The sequence below is a fragment of the Magnolia sinica genome, chromosome 10 (assembly GCF_029962835.1).
Source record: "Magnolia sinica isolate HGM2019 chromosome 10, MsV1, whole genome shotgun sequence".
In the NCBI taxonomy this organism is placed as follows: Eukaryota; Viridiplantae; Streptophyta; class Magnoliopsida; order Magnoliales; family Magnoliaceae; genus Magnolia; species Magnolia sinica.
Window position 1 is genome coordinate 40,289,834 of NC_080582.1, and position 18,415 is coordinate 40,308,248.

The following is an 18,415-nucleotide window of genomic DNA, read 5'->3' on the forward strand; positions in this document are numbered from 1 at the left end:
ATCTTAAAAATTACGAGGAAAAAAAAAACATAAAGGAAGCAAGATCAGAGTCGCCCAGATCTGGTGGCCCAATGGCCTGATCGACAAGATCCAACAATCGGATCGACACAAAATAAAAATCATATAACTAAAATGATCTCCTAAGCAGCCTACATACATCATGCCAAAGTAAGGTCTTCTTGATGCACGTCCAATGCATGTGGGGTCTTCAAAATGGCCCGGCGGGCCCCATTTGGAACTCGTCTCCCATCCAAAAAGAGAGTTGCACTGATGTAGGTGGTCGCCTCGATCTCTGGTACACCCAAGTAGGTCCTTTGATGTCCCCATCAACAAGTCACTATCCTTGATTATAATGCTAATATTTTTAACCTTCTAACTAAAGTTGGGGGAAGCCGTTCTGTGTATTATATTAGAGATTCGATTTCCCTTCCAAAGCCTTTCTTTATTAATGTCATTAAAAGAAAGGCTTATTAAAAGAAAATGGGAACGACGTGTAAGGATTATAATCAGTTACATGATGATTGGCTCATGAATTGGCTAACATTTAAATAAAATGATTGCTCAGTTCTGTAAAGCGGTTAGATACATAAAATTGATCAAAGGCAGTGTTTTGTATGCATTACGATATGGCCATAAAGGCCAATACACGTAGGTAATGACCGCGACCATTACGTGATATGGGAGTGAAATGGGACAATTGGTTTTCTGGGACCGTAACAGTAGAAAAACAGCCACCCTTTTTTCTATCTAAATCCATTTTTCTCCTCATTTTTTTCACTTGTCTCATTCCAAAAACTTTCGTCGATTATTCTACAACAGATTGTGACTACTCTTACTATAGTTTTTAGGATTAAAACCATAGATTGTATTCTTTTCTTGCTTTTGCGAGTTTTCTAATAAATTTATTGTTATCTCTCAAAAAAAAATTAAAACCATAGATTGAAGTGATTTGGGCAAATAGAAGCTCTGGGGGCCATTTTTTTCAAAAAATCGAAAAGAAAAAAAAAAGTGATATTTATGCCTTCTTTTTCCAATTTCTAGCTCTAATGGTTGATTGTGATGTCTAAATATTAAAGACACATAACTATGTCCATAAATTTACCAGACAACCAAATACAACACTCTCACCAAAGAGTGGAGCATTATGCCAATGTTCGCAATATAGATACTATCGGCCGATACTATCAGTATTGTGGTCCAGCGATACGAAACCCTTCGGAAGAGACTAAGAAATCAAAAAAATACAAAATACTTGGTATCAATCGATATATCGCATAATATCGCTAAATATCGTTCGAGATCGTTAAATATCGTTTGAGATTGCCAAATTCGTCGATAAAAGGGTCGAGGATGTTGGGAGAGTCGGTAAGACGTAAATATCCGAAAAAATTGGAAAAATATTTATTAAAAAAAATAGATAAACTTTCAACCGGGTGGATTTTGGTACATGTAGAAGAGATTGCCCTGATCGGAAGCTGCATTTGGTAGGCCATCCGAATCGAAGCATCGTTCGTAGGTTAGTGCAAACAAAATCTACGATTCCCTTTTTTTTCTTGGTTCCAATAGATTATGGTTTGATAATGGTAGTGATTTCAGTAGTTAATTAGAAAAAATCCAAAGAAATCTGGAGATTTGGGAGAGATTTTAGGGTTTCGGAAGGCTGGAACCCTCTCTGCTTCCAAAAATGGCTTCCTAGCCCTCTTTACAGGCGCGAATTGCGTTAATGAGAGATAGATGGTCCTGTCAAGGGCTCTGAAGGGCCCACCATGAAGAATGTGTTTTATCCACACCATCCATCCATTTTGATAGGTCATTTTAGGGCATGAGCCCAAATAGTAGGCAGATATAAGGCTCAAGTAGACCACACCACAGGAAGTCGTGGTGGCAATGATGTCCACCATTGAAGCCTTACTAGGGCTCACCGTGATGTTTATTTGTCATCCAATTTTTTCATAAGGTCTGATAAGCCTAGATGAAGGGAAAACATAAATATTAGCTTGATCCAAAACATTTGTGGCCCCCAAAAAGTTTTAATGGTAGCCATTCATTGACCACTGTTTCGTGTGGTGTGGTACACCTCAGATTTGGATCTGCCTCATTTTTCGGCCCATGCACTAAAATGATCTGTCAAAATAAATTGACGGTGTAGATACACCATTTTATGTCGAGGTGGCCCCATGGTCAGGGTCCCACCCAATTGGTTGCGCATGGATTTGAGGAAGCAAATTGTGTTTGTGAGTAAACTCTTTGGGGCCCACCTCAGTGTATGTATTGCATATCGACCATCTATTTGGACTGATTATTTTATGGCAGGGGCCCAAAAATGAAGCAGTACAAGTTTCAAGTGGAACACACTACAAGAAACAGTGGTCATTGATCTCCCACCATTGAAAACTTCCTAAGGTCCATCGTAATGGTTATTGACCATCCAACCTATTGATAAGTTCACACAAACTTGGATGAAAGGAAAAACAAATATCAACTTGATCCAAAAAATTTGTGGCCCACAAAAGGTTTTTAATGGTCAATGAACATTGTTTCGAGTGAAGTGGCTCATGTCAGTGGATCCCTTGTTGTGGGGCCCATTATGATGTGTATGCCTTACATCCACATGTTCCATCTATTTTGACAGTTCATTTTAGGGCATGATGCCAAAAATGAAGCAGATCCAGATCTTATGTGGACCATACCAAACAGAAGAGTGTGGATCGTCTATGTTGAAGGCACAGGAAATTCCAGCGCCTTGGCTTCTCATTGGTCCACGTCATTTCCGATGACTCAAGCTAACAAGATACACTGGATTTCTCTCTTGCAAATAGATTGTGTGCTACACAACATGACTTTTAACGTGTGGAACTTCTCTGAGCCCCCACAATGATTTATGTTTTAGATCCACACTATCCATCAATTTTTACAAATCATTCTAAAGCATGAGCCCAAAATTGAGGCACATCCAAAGCTCAAGTGGACCATGCCACAAAAAGCAGTGGGATTGAACAAACTACCGTTGAAACTTTCCTAGGGCCAACCGTGAGGCTTATTTTCCATCTGACCTAATTCATAAGATCACACATACGTGGATGAAGTTAAAATACAAATATCAGCTTGATCAAAGCCTTCAGTGGCCCCAGGAAGTTTTCAACGGTAGCATCACTTTAGAATTGGATATGCATTACTTTTGGGCTCGTATCCTAGAATGATATGAAAAAATGAATGGCCAGTGTGGATCTAAGAAATACATCATCGTGGGGCCCATGGAAATTTCACGTGTCGAGAAATTTCCTTACCCGCTGTGTGGTGCAAAAAGCGGATTAGGTGAGACCTCGGCCTCGCCCAAGACCGTGCAGCCCCTACCGTGGGGCCCAACTTGATGTGTATATTCTGTATCCACTCTGTCCATCCATTTTTTCCAGATAATTTTAGAGCATGATCCCAAGAATTAAGAAGATCCAATTATCGAGTGGACTATACTCAAGGAAACAGTGGTGATTGATAGGTATGTTTTTTAATATCTACTATAGGTTGTGTTTTCGTACATGTCTTGATACATTTATAAATTTTATGCATCATATTTGAATATAGTTGTCATAGTTCAATCAAACAGCGCACAGCTTAGGATCTTATAGAAAAGAAACCTATTGCATACACTTTTTTTTAAGATGCTATGATTTAAAAGTGGTATTAAGGTCATTTTTAACAATACCCGAAGTTTCATTAAAAAATTCAACCATTTTCCCAATGTTTCTCCATGTTTCCCAAAAAGTGCGATAAATTATGCAATACAAACGATATATCCCGTGCGATAACCGATACGTATTTGTATCCCAAGGGTGCGATTCATTGTGAGATACCGATATTTCGAACATTGTGTTATGCTACCTTAAGCATTTTCAAATTTAAAAAAAAAAAAAAAAAAAAAAAAAAAATGATTACGTATTTGGAATATTTATATTATTTTGAATTTTCCAAATATTTTTCCAGAAATTTTTTGGGCAAAAAAAAAATTCAACCGTTATGGGGGTTGTAACAGTCGTTACACCACCATATCAGCCATTATGGCCAATACCCGTATCAGTAACGGTGGTGACCGTTGCGGCCACTGTTACCAATATGAAATACCTTGATCAAAGGAGCTCACATATTATAGGACAATCATATGCAACTGTCGAAATATAAACATGGACAAAGGTTCGTGTCATTACTTTATAATTCCATACAGAAAATCTTTTCTTTTCAGAATATTTGTCACAGCATTAGTGTCAGGAAACAAGAGCCGGTCGGTTGTGAATGTAAATATTCTTTTACAGGTGATTCCTTACCATCTTTCTCCATTTTTTCCTTAAATCCTCTTTTTCCATCATTTTATTGATTCATCGTTCATCTGTTTTTACTGTCTCTCTTGTTTCTCATGATTTTTTTTACATTTTTCTCTCATCTCATACTATTAAATGGCCATCGTTCTTTATCCCCGTCTGTATTTTCTCTTCCTTCCCTTTAGCCTAAATTGATTTCTCCTTAGGTTGGCAACAAGCCAGGTCTGGGCCAGATCAAGGTCAGCTCAAGCCGAACAAAGTTACTAATCAAGCCTAAAAGTCAGCCTGGACCCAGCCCATTTAGTGATGAGGACTTTGATTTCAGGCCCAGGCCTACCCATTGAGAACACAAGTAGGCCTGTCCTCAGGCTCAAGTTGGGGCTGAAAAGAAATTCTGCTATGATAGGCCCATGCCTAAACTTGAGCCAAGCAGGGACTCAAACCCGATGGATCAGAGCACAGGCTGTTGCCACTGCTCATTAGTCAGTTCATGGTTCCAACAACAGTACTATTCAACACACTTTGAGCAGGATATGTGCAGAAACTAAGCAAGATGATGGCATCATTTCCTCTCTTAGCCATCATTTCCTCTCTTATTTTCTCCTTCAACAATCAAGAAGGGGTCACTTTTGTCATGAAATCCATCAGTCCCCTCGGTAGTTCCTCACATCCATAGACCACAAGAACATGTGTCCTTTAAGAGAGATTTTTGGTGACCAACCTATATGTCTAACCCAATCAGTCCAAGTTTCATCATTCGTAGGAAAGTCTAGGATCTATGATCATTGCTACAAGACCTACTGAGACTGGAAATGAAGTTTTCTAGATTGACAAGAATATAATTCAATCCTTTATTTTTCCTTTTCTCTCTTTTTTTTCTTTTTCTTTTTTTTTTAGAAAGGTGACGATTTCCACCTGAAATTTTATTAGATGACCATAATTCAGTCCAAATTCACAAACTTCACTCTTTTGAACAGCAAAAGCAACAAAGTAGTGTCATTTGATTCTCCAGAACATGTATCTTGGGTATATTGCTACTTTCAACTGTAATATATTGTGGGCTACTGTTCAATGCATTTAAATAAGAGTTCCAAATAATATGCCAAAGCAACAATTAGTTTAGACTATCAAGAAGATTCATCCACTGTCAATTTCTTGATGGCCAACACATAAGAATTTACTGGAAATGCTGAAGTCAACCTATCACTCCATCCAGATTATTAATTTTTTTTAAGTTTCCAGCATGTCCCTAATGCTTTTTTACATATCAGATTTGATTTTAAAGTTAATAATAGAACTGAAAGTTAAGGGAAATGACAGTCAATTTTACTAGTTGAGAACACTGCTCTAGTGGACTTGAAAACTTATAAAAGGAAGGAATGATATATCAAAGATCTGCTGAAAGGTCAAGCTGACAGTGTGATGAATCTTGGATATGACAAATTCTACATCATAACTGGATGAAAGAAGTATAGGCATTCAATCATTTCTCAAGACAGGCCAGTCTCGCAGACTAATATTCAGTTCAAAAGTAAATAGGAACGTAAATGGCAATTTAACTCAAGCAGGAGAGGAAACCTATTTTATAACTAAAGAAACACGAACCTGAAATTGATGAACTGGGAGAGCATCATAAAACTCATGGGCAATGATAATGGTAGGCACTGAAAAAAAAAAAAAAAAAAAACAGAGAGAGAGAGAACCTTTGTCATCAAATGAAGAACAAAGAAAATTAGAGAGTGCATGAATATAAGCAACAAATAATAATAATTAAAAAAAAAATTATTTGCGTAAATGGCAAAAACCTATTTATCAAGTGTGTAAAGGAATGGTTTAGGCAATTTTAACTTACATGAGCCCATGAAAAATGGTAATATGAAAAGCTATTGCCAACTTTGCCTAGTTGATGCATCACATGCAACCACTTGTACCTCGGATGATGATATGAAAAGCTCTTGCCAACTTTGCCTGGTGATATGAAAAGGCCCTCGCCCGCAGGCCCCGCAAGTGAGGACCTCCTGTTGTCACCAAGGCTGAATATGATGGCCCTTGAGTAAAGCAGTGAAAACGCAGTACTATGTGGACAATGATCATGGCTCGCTTGGTGATGAACAGTGTGTGCTGAAGGTCAACACAAAGACATGCTGCATTATGACCCCACTTTTCCATCTTGCCTCCCCTTCATGATATGTTTCTATGCATCTCTTTCCATATGTTCTTCATTACTGCCTTTGGGGTACCGCTTATCATCTAGCCTACACTGTTATCGGACCAACAGTACCCGCCCTCTTCATCCAGCAGACTTGATCAACACCCATAGCACCCATGGCATCCTGCCCACGTGACCTATGTGGCCCCTCACCTGCTGCATAGTCATCTTCCTCGAGCACATTGAAACTTCTTCCTATGGCGAGATCCCCTGTATGTGGATTGCAGCACTCATCGATGGACCTGACAGACCACCTACTACATTTTTTCTTCCTTTGATTCCATCAGTCTTCCTTCTCTGTCATGCTCCTCCACTTGAATGCCTAAAGCTCTCTGATTTTGAACCCATATATGGTCGCCCTTTGAGGATCAACAAAATCATCAACTTCATAGGATTTAGGAATGGTGTAAACAGTATACTGATTACTACCACTACTCTGAGAAGTGTTCTTAGGAACACGTATCGTATAATGACAAACAAACGAACGTGAGATGGGAGTAAGGAAGTAATCAGGCTGCTACATCTAACTGAGACCTGCTTAAGCTGCTCTTGGATCTTCACAGTCATCCGATACACCTCATCTATACTATAGGAACGGACCATCATCATCCCCATTCAAATTCTCCTGAAAGTCCAGTGTCATATTTGGAGACTCGGCTATAAGCAGTTAACTCATAACTGCTCTATGCACTGTTGTATCAGTAATTTCCCATGACATAGCACGAATGGTGGGGTGGTAGATGGTAGAAGATGGTCCCTTCATAATTAAGTGGAAGATACTTCTCCCTCAACTGTATCTCCTCCAATTGTTTATAGGACATTTTTCACATCTGATGTCTGATCTGGCACTACCAGATCTAAACAGGACCTATTGAACGTGTATAGTCATTTGTGTGTGTGTGTGGCCTATATACTCTGCATAGTACCATATCTTTGTCTCTATATATTAGAGGAGTGTTGTAGAGAATATAAAACACACCAAACCCTAGCCTTTTTCTTCTACTTTGCTCGTCTCTCTCCCCTCTTCTTCCTATCATCTCATTCTCCTACAACTTTCATCTACTTGGTATCAGAGCATCCCCTTTTGATTGTGGGTTTGATCAGAGCCGTTGGAGACTGTTGACATCAGCTTCCATATGGCTGACATCAGCAATTGTACTATCCATACAGATTTGTGGTCCAAGAAGGGTATGGATTGATAGTCTTGATTTTAGAAGATTTATGGTGATTTTTGTGGATTTTTCTGGAATCGTTTAAGGTGTGTTTCGGGCCCACAAGGTGTCGAAAACGGACCCTTTTCGAGTTCTCTTGTCATTTCTCCCAATCGAAGGGAGTTTACTGAGAAATTTTTCCATATGGTTGGTCGGATTCACTATTATTGACCATCCATACATGAGTCTTACTCAATCATTGGGGTTTTAGCAAGTTTTTGAGAGTTCCACCATTTTTGGGCCATTTTCTTAAGAAAATGATGGGGTTCCATTATTTGTGGGATTCCATGTGCCTAGCATACATCAAGCCTTGCTTTTACCCTATCTCTGTTGACATTCATGTCCAGTATATGAAGATTTCAGATTTCTGAGTGGTTGGGCCATCCACTATATGTATATGTTGACATGTCGTTGATTGCTTGATTGATTTTCAATTATATATCTGGTCATCGTCAGCCTTCTTTATTACTCTAATATCGAGGATAAGCTCCAAGGTGTTCGGTATCGGTATCGGTATCGGTGGGCTAACAGTGCCCACCGTTACCGATACGGTAACGGCCGATACAGGTCCCGTAACGGTACAATTTATTTATTTTTTTGCCAAAAAAATCTGAAAAAAATATGGATTAAATCCAGAATATTCCAAATATTCCAAATATGCATTCATTTATAATTTGGAGCATGTTTATGGTGGTGTAACGGTCCACTCTTTGGTGAGAAGTTGTATCGGACTACCTGATGAATTTATGAACCTGACAACCAAGTATTGGCTATAGATCTTTTATATTTAATTATCTAACTATATAATATCAATATGAATTAATTAGAATGAATCTAATACCAAAATATCTCATATTTGTAGGTATTGGTATATTACATACCTTGTGACTTGTGTACATTTTATTTCAACATACAATCTAGGGACTTTTATGTCCAATTATGTAATTCATATATCTAACAAATTAATATAATTTTTCACAATAAATCTTAAGAAAAAATTTGAAATCATATTCAAGTAAATAGTGTTGTCGATTTAGAGATGATTTGGTGGACCATTTGATGCCCCAAATCAACGTTAAATTCATGCAATCTATTGGCACTTATCTCATTAATGGATTGGTGGATATTTATTGAACAATGAAGAATGAAAAATATCAAATGATCCTATTTCAGAAAAACAAGTATTTTCAAATTAACGGTGAAAATCATTTAAACAATTTAATTTTGGAATTGTGACTTGGCAACAATAGTGCCATAATTTAATTTATTAATTTTGAGTTAATGTATGCCTCATGGACAATTTTTACGGCCATGTACATAGGACCCACTATGATGTATGTATCGTATATCAATGACATCCATCCGTTTTATCAAATCATTTTAAGGCATGGTCCAAAAATGAGGTAGATCCAGATCTAAGGTGGACCACTAGTGGGTGAGGCCTTGAAATTGGGGTCCACCTTGATGTATTTGTATATCTGTGCCGTCAATCTATTTTGCCAACTCATTTTAAAGCATGATCCAAAAAATCAGGCAGATTTAAATCTTAGGTGGACCACTAGTGAATGACGCCCTGAACATAGGACCCACCTTGATGCATTTGTTGTATATCCATGTTGTCCATCCTTTTTGCCAACTCATTTTGGGGCATGGTCCAAAAAATGAGGCAAATCCAAATCTTTGGTGGACCACACAGTAGAGATTGAATTCCCACAATTAAAACTTATATTATTATTATTATTATTTGTTAATATTATTTTTTAAGTTGTGACTTGTGTTTTCCTTAATCCAGGTCCATGCAACCTTATCAATAGTTTCGATGGTAAATAAACATTACAGTGGGCCATAATAAGTTTTTAATGGTGGGCATTCAATCCTACTGTGTGGTCCACTTGAGATCCGGATCTGCTTCATTTTAGGGACCATACCTTGAAATGATCAAGAAAAACTGATGGGTGGCATGGATATATAATACAACACATAAATCAAGGTGGGCCGCATGCACTAAAACAATGCAAGTGCACAGTGGGCATTCAATCCTACTATGCGGTCCACTTGAGATTTGGATCTGCTTCACTTTGGGGACAATGCCTTGAGATGATCAGGAAAAACTGATGGGTGGGCATGGATATATAATACAACACATAAATCAAGGTGGGCCACACCCACTAAAACAGTGCAAGTGCACTAAGCAGCATGCGCCGCAGACTACTGGATAAAATAAGGTGCGTGGCTCCATTCATTTTTTTCGAAACTACAAGAGAGGGAGAGAGAAATGAGAGAGAAAAAGGAAAAAATGAGAGGGAAAGAAAGGGAAAAAGAGAGAAAAGGAGAAAACGAGAGGGAACAAGAGAGAGGGTGGAGAGAGAGCCACACCAGAGGGGAAAGAAGAAGAAGCAGGAGCTGCAGCGCGCCGCAATGAGTTGCAACAATGCCGCAGAGAAGAAGAAGGAGAGGAAGAAGAGGAAGAAGAAGAGGAGGAGGAAGAGGAAGCGAGAATCAGGTTAGTTCTCTTCTTCTTCTTTTTCGTTTTTTCTTTTTTCTTTTCTTTTTTTGTTTTTTCTTTTAGGGTCACTGCCCGTAACAGTTGTTACGAGCTCGTAACGGCCGTTATGCCTTGTAACGGTCGTTACAGCCCCCGTAACAGCCGTTTCGGTTACGTTTTCTGGACCTCTCTATTTCAGCCCCGTATCATGTAACGGTAATCGTCGTTACCGTTACGGCAGATACGTAACCGAATTGGGACACCCTAATAAGCTCCCTTCTGGAGCTGTTATGGGGCCTATCGAGTCTCACACCCTATTGATTACCACTGTCAAGTTAAATGGGAACAATTATCTACAATGGGCCCAATCGGTCAAGCTATTTTTAGGTGGAAGAGAGACTCGTATATCTTAGATGATCCTCCCGACTCTACAAATGAAAGTAGGGGTGTACATCAAGTCGAACCGAGTCGAGCTGGCCTCAGCTCAACTCGGCTCGGCCACTAGCTGACCTCAGCTCGAACTCGGCTCGGCTCGGTCCTCGAGCCTAACTAGCCAGCTCGACTCGGTTCGATCAACAGCTCGGGCCAGTTCAAGCCAAGATCGAGCCGAGTTCGTCAGATCTTAGCTATGGAGCCTCTTCCTTCACTTCCGATGGTCTATGCTCTTGTTCAGAGAGTTCACATCCTGTCTCCTGCTATCCCTGTGGACACCGACAGATCCGCATACATGGCTATAGATCGTCCGTCTCTTGGTTCTAGTTCTAGGGCTCCTAGTTGGAGCTCTCCGAGTAGTAATCAATCTCCTAGTTATGGTGATCGAGGCAGGGGTCGAGCTCATGATAGAGGCGGTCATGGTAACCATACTTTTGGTGGACGTGGTCATGGTCATGATGGTTCTTCTTCTTCATGCACCCATTCTAGTGGTATTAATCATATAGTTGATTAATGTTGGAAAATTGCTGGCCGACCTTCATGGGCAGTGACTAGTCCAGGGGGTCAAAACGGTGACCCCCAGGATTTTGGAATCATAACGACCGTCTCCCCCCCCCCCCCCAAGGGTAACGGTCAAAAAACTACTTTTTATCTTTTTTAAGTTGTGATTTTTCTCAGTTTTTGGCACTTTTCTCTTCTAAATTCTTTCTTAAACTATTTTATTGCAAATTCCAACCACTCTTAGCTGGAATTTGAAGATAAAAATAAGTTATTTCAAGGATTTTATTGAATTCAAGTTCCATGAGCTATTTTACGAAAAATCTTCAAAAATAAGTATTTATACCTTTTTTTAATCTGTTGTCGTGGTTGAATATGATGCGTTATTCAAATTACAACATAGGAATATGCATTTTACAGATTATGCAACTGATTTTATTTTTTTCCTGAACTATTTTCAGCCGATTTTTTAAAATTAAGAAAAATATTTTTTCAATTCTTATATGTTTTAATGATTGAATATGATATGTTAATCATAGTAGAACATATCAATGCGTTATTCAAATTACAACATAGGAATATGCATTTTACAAATTATGCAATTGATTTTGTTTTTTTTTTTTCCAAACTATTTTCGGCCGATTTTTAAAAATTAAGAAAAATATTTTTTTTCAATTCTTTTATGTTTTAATGATTGGATATGGTATGTTAATAGTAGAACATATCAATATGCATTTAACAGACTAAGCAACTGATTTTTATTTTTTTTTACGGACTATTCTCAACTGATTTTTAAAAATTACGAAAAATCATTTCTTTTTTCAATCTTTTTCTGTTTTAATGGTTGAATATGATGTGTTAATTATAGTATAACTTATTAATGTGCATTTAACATATTACGCTACTGATTTTCTATTTTTTTATTTTTAAACTATTTTCAATCGGTTTTTAAAAATTAGAAAAAAAATCATTTTTTTTTCAATCTTTTTCTGTTTTAATGATTGAATATGATGTATTAATCATAGTAAAACATATTAATGTGTATTTAACACATTAATGCAACTGATTTTCTATTTTTTTCCGAACTATTTTCAGCCGATTTTTAAAATTTAAGAAAAATCATTTCTTTTTTCAATCCTTTTCTGTTTTAATGGTTGAACATGATGTGTTAATCATAATAGAACATATCAATATGCATTTAACATATTATGCAATTGATTTTCTTTTTTTGAATAAATTTTTTTAGCCGATTTTTAAAAATTAGGAAAAATCAATTTTTTTCAATTCTTTTCTGTTTTGATGGTTGAATATGATGTGTTAATCATAGTAGAACTTATCAATGTGCATTTAACATATTATGCAACAGATTTTCTTTTCTTTTTTCGGACTATTTTCGGCTGATTTTTATAAATTAGGAAAAATCATTTTTTTAATATTTTTCCATTTTAATGGTTGAATATGATGCGTTAATCATAGTAAAACTAATCAATATGCATTTAACATATTATGCAACTGATTTTCTTTTTTCTTTTTTTCCTTTTTTTTATATTTTTGAACTATCTTCGGGTGATTTTTAACAATTAGGAAAAATCACATTTTTTTCCAATCCTTTTATGTTTTAATAGTTGAATATGATGTGTTAATCATAGTAGAACATATCAATATGCATTTAACAGATTATGCAACTAATTTTGCATTTTTTTTTTAATTTTTTTTATTTTCGGATCAGTGACTTTATGTTTATATTTTCTTGTTTTGGACAGGTTTTGGAACTTCTAAGGGTTTAGAACTTAATTTCTTCTTTATTGATTAGATTCAAAAGTTTGAACTCTATTTCATTAATATTAATATATTTACATTAAGTTTTGATATTTAATTCTTTCTCTCATAAAAACTATATTTAAACTTAGAGAATCGAGTAGACTCCCATATAAGCTATATCTACCTAAAAAAATGTCTAGGTCTAGCCAACAAGGAAATGAGGATATTGGATGACAACATTGTTAGAGGGTCAGTGGTACTAGGCACCAAATGAAGTGCAACTATTGTGATAGACTAATAAGCGGTGGAATTACGCGACTCAAAATCATTTGGCACATCGAAAAGATCAAGTTGCAGGATGTACCAAAATATTGAAAGAGATATGACCTTAATGCAAGCCAATTTGGATGACTCGTAGGGGAAAAGTGCTAGGTAGAAGAAGAAAGATGAGATTCTAGATGCGGCCCGACACGAAGTATTTGATCCTGAATATATGGGCGTTCATGATGAAGATATTATTGATTATGACAAAGATTTAGATCGGAAAGTAATTAGAGTTGGGAGAGAGAGCTTGCACTTTGCTCATGAAAATGAAGACGTCGGTGCATGTTTGGTGCAAGGGGGTCTATACATGATATGACCGGGGGGGGGGGGGGGAGTTCTAGGTTGGGTGGATTACGATGTATGTTTGGCAATAGACGAGGGGCATCTTCACGTGATGCCCCTGTACATGTGGAAAAAGAAGTACATGAGCCCAAGAGACCCTTTGTTGATCCAATCTTGTTTAGGAAAAAATCAACTAAACAAAAGATGATAAAACAAATGTGGAGTAAAACTTCCTTCAAGAAGCTAGGTAGGGCAGCATCAAAGTTATTTGTACATGCCAACATACCCCCTAAAGTGGCCAATTCTCCGTATTGGTAGGTGGTAATTGATGCGGCAGCACAAGCAGGCGAAGGAATTAAAGCTCCTACAACTAGGGAGATTAGGGGGAAATGAACAGATGTAGAATATGTGTATGTGAAGGCATATGTGGTTACCTTTAAATCAAAATGGCAAGCCAGAGGATGCACACGATCATGTGCAATGGTTGGATTAGCCCAACCAGACGCAGCATGATCAACTTCATAGTGTACTGCCACTTGGGAATAGTGTACCATAAGTTAATTGATGCCTCGGCCGAAACAAAAAATGCTAAATATATTTTTTTCCTAATGGATAAAGTGGTGGATGAGATTGGAGAGGAGAATGTAGTACAGATTGTGACAAATAATGAAGCAACATATAAGGTTGCAGGACAAAAGTTGATAATAAAAATACCACATATATTTTGGTCACCATGTGTTGCCCATTATATTGTTATTATATTGGAAGATATTAGGAAGAATAAAAGTGTTAGGGAAATGATCGAAAGGGCAAGACAAGTGACAGCATTTATTTATAACCATAATCAAGTAGTCGCAATAATAAGGAAGTTCACGAAGGGACAAGAGTTGTTGAGGCCTGCGGCAAATAGATTTGCAAACAAACTTTATAGCCTTTGAGAGTTTATACTAGCATAGAGGAGAGTTGAGTGAGATGTTTGCTTCCCGGGGTTGGCCCAACACAAAACATGGGAAGAAGACATCAGAGACACCAGTTGATATTTTGAACACCATAAGGGGCAAAATTTTGGAAAAAGGCCCAGAGGATCCTAAAGGTGATGGAGCCACTACTAAGATTACTCTGTCTTGTTGAAACTGACGAAGTATCTACCATGAGCTTCCTCTACGATGCTATAGATAAGGCGAAGTTGGCAATTCAACGTAATTGTACAAGCTGGGAGTTTTATTGGAAGATGGTCGACAAAAGATGGACAACACAACTCCACAATCTTCATGCAGCAGGTTATTACATAAATCCTAGGTACAAATATGCCTAATCATTTGTTGCGGATAATGACGTTCGTGTCAAGCTAAAGAATGTGATAAAGAGATTAGAGCCTGACTTAAATATGCAAATAAAGGCATTGAATGAATTAGATACATTTAGAATTCGTCAGGGTAGCTTTGGAGATGTTATTGCACAGCATGCAGTATCTAAATTGCAACCGAACGAAAGGTGGATGAATTTCAGAGAGAGTACAAAGGCTCTCCAACAAATTGCAGTAAAAGTTTTGAACTAGACAACATCTTCTAACTGCGAAAGGAACTAGAGTTGTTCTGCACTTATTCATTCAAAGAATAGGAATAGATTGGTGACTAGGACATTGGATAGACTTGTCTTCATGCACTAAAACATGAAGCTAAGAATGCAGCGACATCATAGGAGCATTACAGGCGCCGGTGACACGAATTATTGTCCAATAAACTTGGACAATATTTATGATGAAGACGACCGCTTCTACCTTGGTTGGAAGCAAGGGAAAAACAGATTGAAGAGAATAGTGATGAACTGGAAGTTAATGATCTAATAATACATACGGCGCAGCAAACGAGTCGTGCAACTGTGTTGGACCAAAAAAGAGGGGCAGCTTTCATGCAAAGTCCGGCTTAAGTTCAACGGAAGAGTACGAGCAGTAGTAATAGCGAGACCGAGTCGGATGATCATAATGGTGGTGGTGATAACGCCCATGATGCAGGTCTCACTTATGGTGTTGCTCGGCACACCATACAACCGTCTATAGATTGCGAGGACGAAGAACATCGACAAGGTACACGAGGTCAAACTTATGAGTGCATTGAGTCATGATACAGCCAGTAGGAAGAGGCTAGGTCTAGTGGTGCACCAGGAGGTTCGGAACATCAGCAGGCCCATGGTCCTGGGCATTATGATGAATATTCTTATGGCCAATAGGATTATAGTTATATGGAGCTTGTTCCGTCACATTCATGTTGGAGTAATCCTCTTGATCCATGTCCATATAATATAGATATCCAAATCCAAATACAAGTTACTCATCAAGACACATTCTCAATCTCAAGATTCTCAATCGCCAGTACGCTATTTGACGGGCACTGGTGGATATCCTTACTCGTGGTCGGAGTCGTTGCCTAGTCAGGATCAGTCATCCACTCATCCTCTAATTTCGTTGACTTGGTCTTTCCCTCTGACACTGGATATTATGGTCCATAGAGCTGTACACGAGTCGAACCGAGTTGAGCTTAGCACAGCTCGGCTCCGTCCTCGAGCCTAATTGGCCAACTCGGCTCGGTTCGGTTAGCAGCTCGGGCAAATTCGAGCCGAGATCGAGCCTATGTGACATTTTCTCAAACACATACAATGCATTTTCAATTTATCTCAGAATGCAAAACAGTAACAAAACTTTACGGGTATTTCATCAAACACTCAGCAAGCAACATAAAAAACAAGACATGAGGGCAGTCCTACACTGTAAAGTTTTTTTTTTTATAATGATTTGTTTTGTATCTATTCCTTCCTCACCATCAGCCGATTCTACGGAGAATGTACACACTTGAAACAACACTCCGTTGAGTCATTTCATCAAACACTTGGCGAGCAGCATTACAACACTCCATTGAGTCATTTCATCAAACACTTGTCAAGCAGCATTACAACACTCGGTTGAGTTATTTCATCAAACACTTGGCGAGCAGCACTAAGATAAAAATAACCGAGTCACCGAGCTGATTCGATTCGAGTTGATTCGAGATAAGGTTCGAGCCGAGTCGAGTCGAGCTCAAGCAAGCTCGAACTCAGCTCGAAATTATTTCGAGCTCCAAAAACCAGCTCGACTCGGTCCAAATCCAATTTCGAGCCGAATCGAGCTTTTTCGAGTCGAGTCGAGTTGAGCGAGCTGACCGAGTTAACTCGACTCGTGTACAGCTCTAATTATGGATATGCAGCACCTATTCCACAACTGCAGCCTGATGATGACGATGACGTGGAGGTGGAGGTCGAGTAACGACAACAAATCAGATTTTCATTTTGGTGATGACTCATGAATTTTATTATGGTAACTGTAAGTATATATTTTTATTAAGATAAGTATTGTTATATACACATTAGTCCATTACCTACACATTCACCAAGCAAGCACACACTTGACACTGCCGAACTTGCACTTAAAATAACTCCCCTGACAACCAATCAAGTAATCTTAATCAAGTTGCAGGGGAGTATATCAGACACTACTAATATATATATATATATATATATATATTGACTTGAGGATGACAGGACATGAATCACAGGATAGGAAAAGTCTCGGACATGTTAAAGACTATAAAATAGAATGAACATTATAATTTATACAAGTCCTCACTCCTCATGTATGTTAATATAGAATAAATTATGAAAACTAATTGCAAACACCTACACATGTGAGATATTTTGATATTACATTCATTCTAATATATATCATTGATATTAGATAATTAGAAAATTAAATCTATGAGTTTTGCAATCAATTCCAAGTTGTTAGGTTCATAGATTCATCAAACAACCAGATACAACTTTCTCACCAAAGAGTGGACTGCTACACCATAAACATGTTCAAAATTATAAATGAATGCATATTTGGAATATTTAGAATTTTCCGGATTTATTGGATATTTTTCCAAATTTTTTTTACCAAAAAAAAAAAAAGACCATTGCGAGGCTTGTATCGGCCATTACGGCCCCGTACAAGCCGACATGGGCCGTAACCGTATCAGTAATTGTTGAAGCACAAAATTGGTGGAAATGATGAAGGTCACTCTGTTGCGCGATCACACAACAGAAATGTGTTGCGCGATAGCGCAACATACTAAAAACTGTCAAATAGGGTGGATTTGGGAAGAACTGCTTTGAATAAGACAGTAGGCCTATTGCGCAACCGCACAATAAGTATGCATTGCGCGGCCGCGCAACAGTGACAGGTTGCGTGGATTTGACTCTTCGCAAGTATGGAAGCCTATAAATACCTCCTCCCCCTCTCATTTCATGGATTCACAAGCAAGGAGTTTCAAAGAAGCTAGAGGAAATCCCGGAATTCTTCGAGAGCCCTCATAGGTATCCTGCAATGCGAAAGAAGGAGGAGATATCTTCAAAGCAAGGCAGAGACCTATTGCGCAGCCGCGCAACAGGGATCCATTGCGCGACCGCGCAACAGGCATATTTTACAGGAATATCGGAGATTTGTCGGTATTCTCCTGCAAGAAATGGAATATCCCGCGAGTTGGGCTTTTATACTTGTATTCCAAGCGTATCGGTGAGGAATAAGTGATCTTGAACCCGCGCAACTCATTTGCCATTGCAACGGACGCTTCGCAAGCCAGAATGCTACCGGAATCATCATTGAATTCTTTTCCTTTCTTTCATTACATTAACTAAAATGTACTTTGTTTTCTATAATCAAGGAAAACACAAGGGATGTAATACGAATTCAGAATCAATAAAATGACTGATGATGATCGTTCTTTCATCTTCCTTTGTTATTATTGAATATAAATATTCCAATCCACAATACTTGTTTCTTTATCGAAACAAAATGGCGACTCTGCTGGGGATCAAACCCAAAATCTCT

At 38.0% G+C, this 18,415-nt stretch overlaps 1 protein-coding gene and 1 long non-coding RNA gene across 5 annotated transcripts in view; one reads left to right on the forward strand and one right to left on the reverse strand.

The window, feature by feature from the left end:
* Nucleotides 1-18,415, reverse strand: part of LOC131258324 (uncharacterized) — a 60,942-nt gene that overhangs the window by 33,186 nt on the left and 9,341 nt on the right. For all 4 annotated transcript variants that reach the window (XR_009178061.1, XM_058259571.1, XM_058259568.1 and 1 more), the window contains exon 6: nucleotides 5,919-5,977. Coding sequence is in view for 3 of the 4 variants with exons in the window: in XM_058259571.1 (XP_058115554.1) it covers nucleotides 5,919-5,977 (59 nt within the window). In the remaining variant the exon portion in view is untranslated. The remainder of the gene's footprint in view (nucleotides 1-5,918; nucleotides 5,978-18,415) is intronic.
* Nucleotides 8,886-10,120, forward strand: LOC131258326 (uncharacterized). The gene is made up of 2 exons (XR_009178062.1): nucleotides 8,886-9,723; nucleotides 9,888-10,120. It is a non-coding gene; the product is annotated as an uncharacterized LOC131258326 (long non-coding RNA).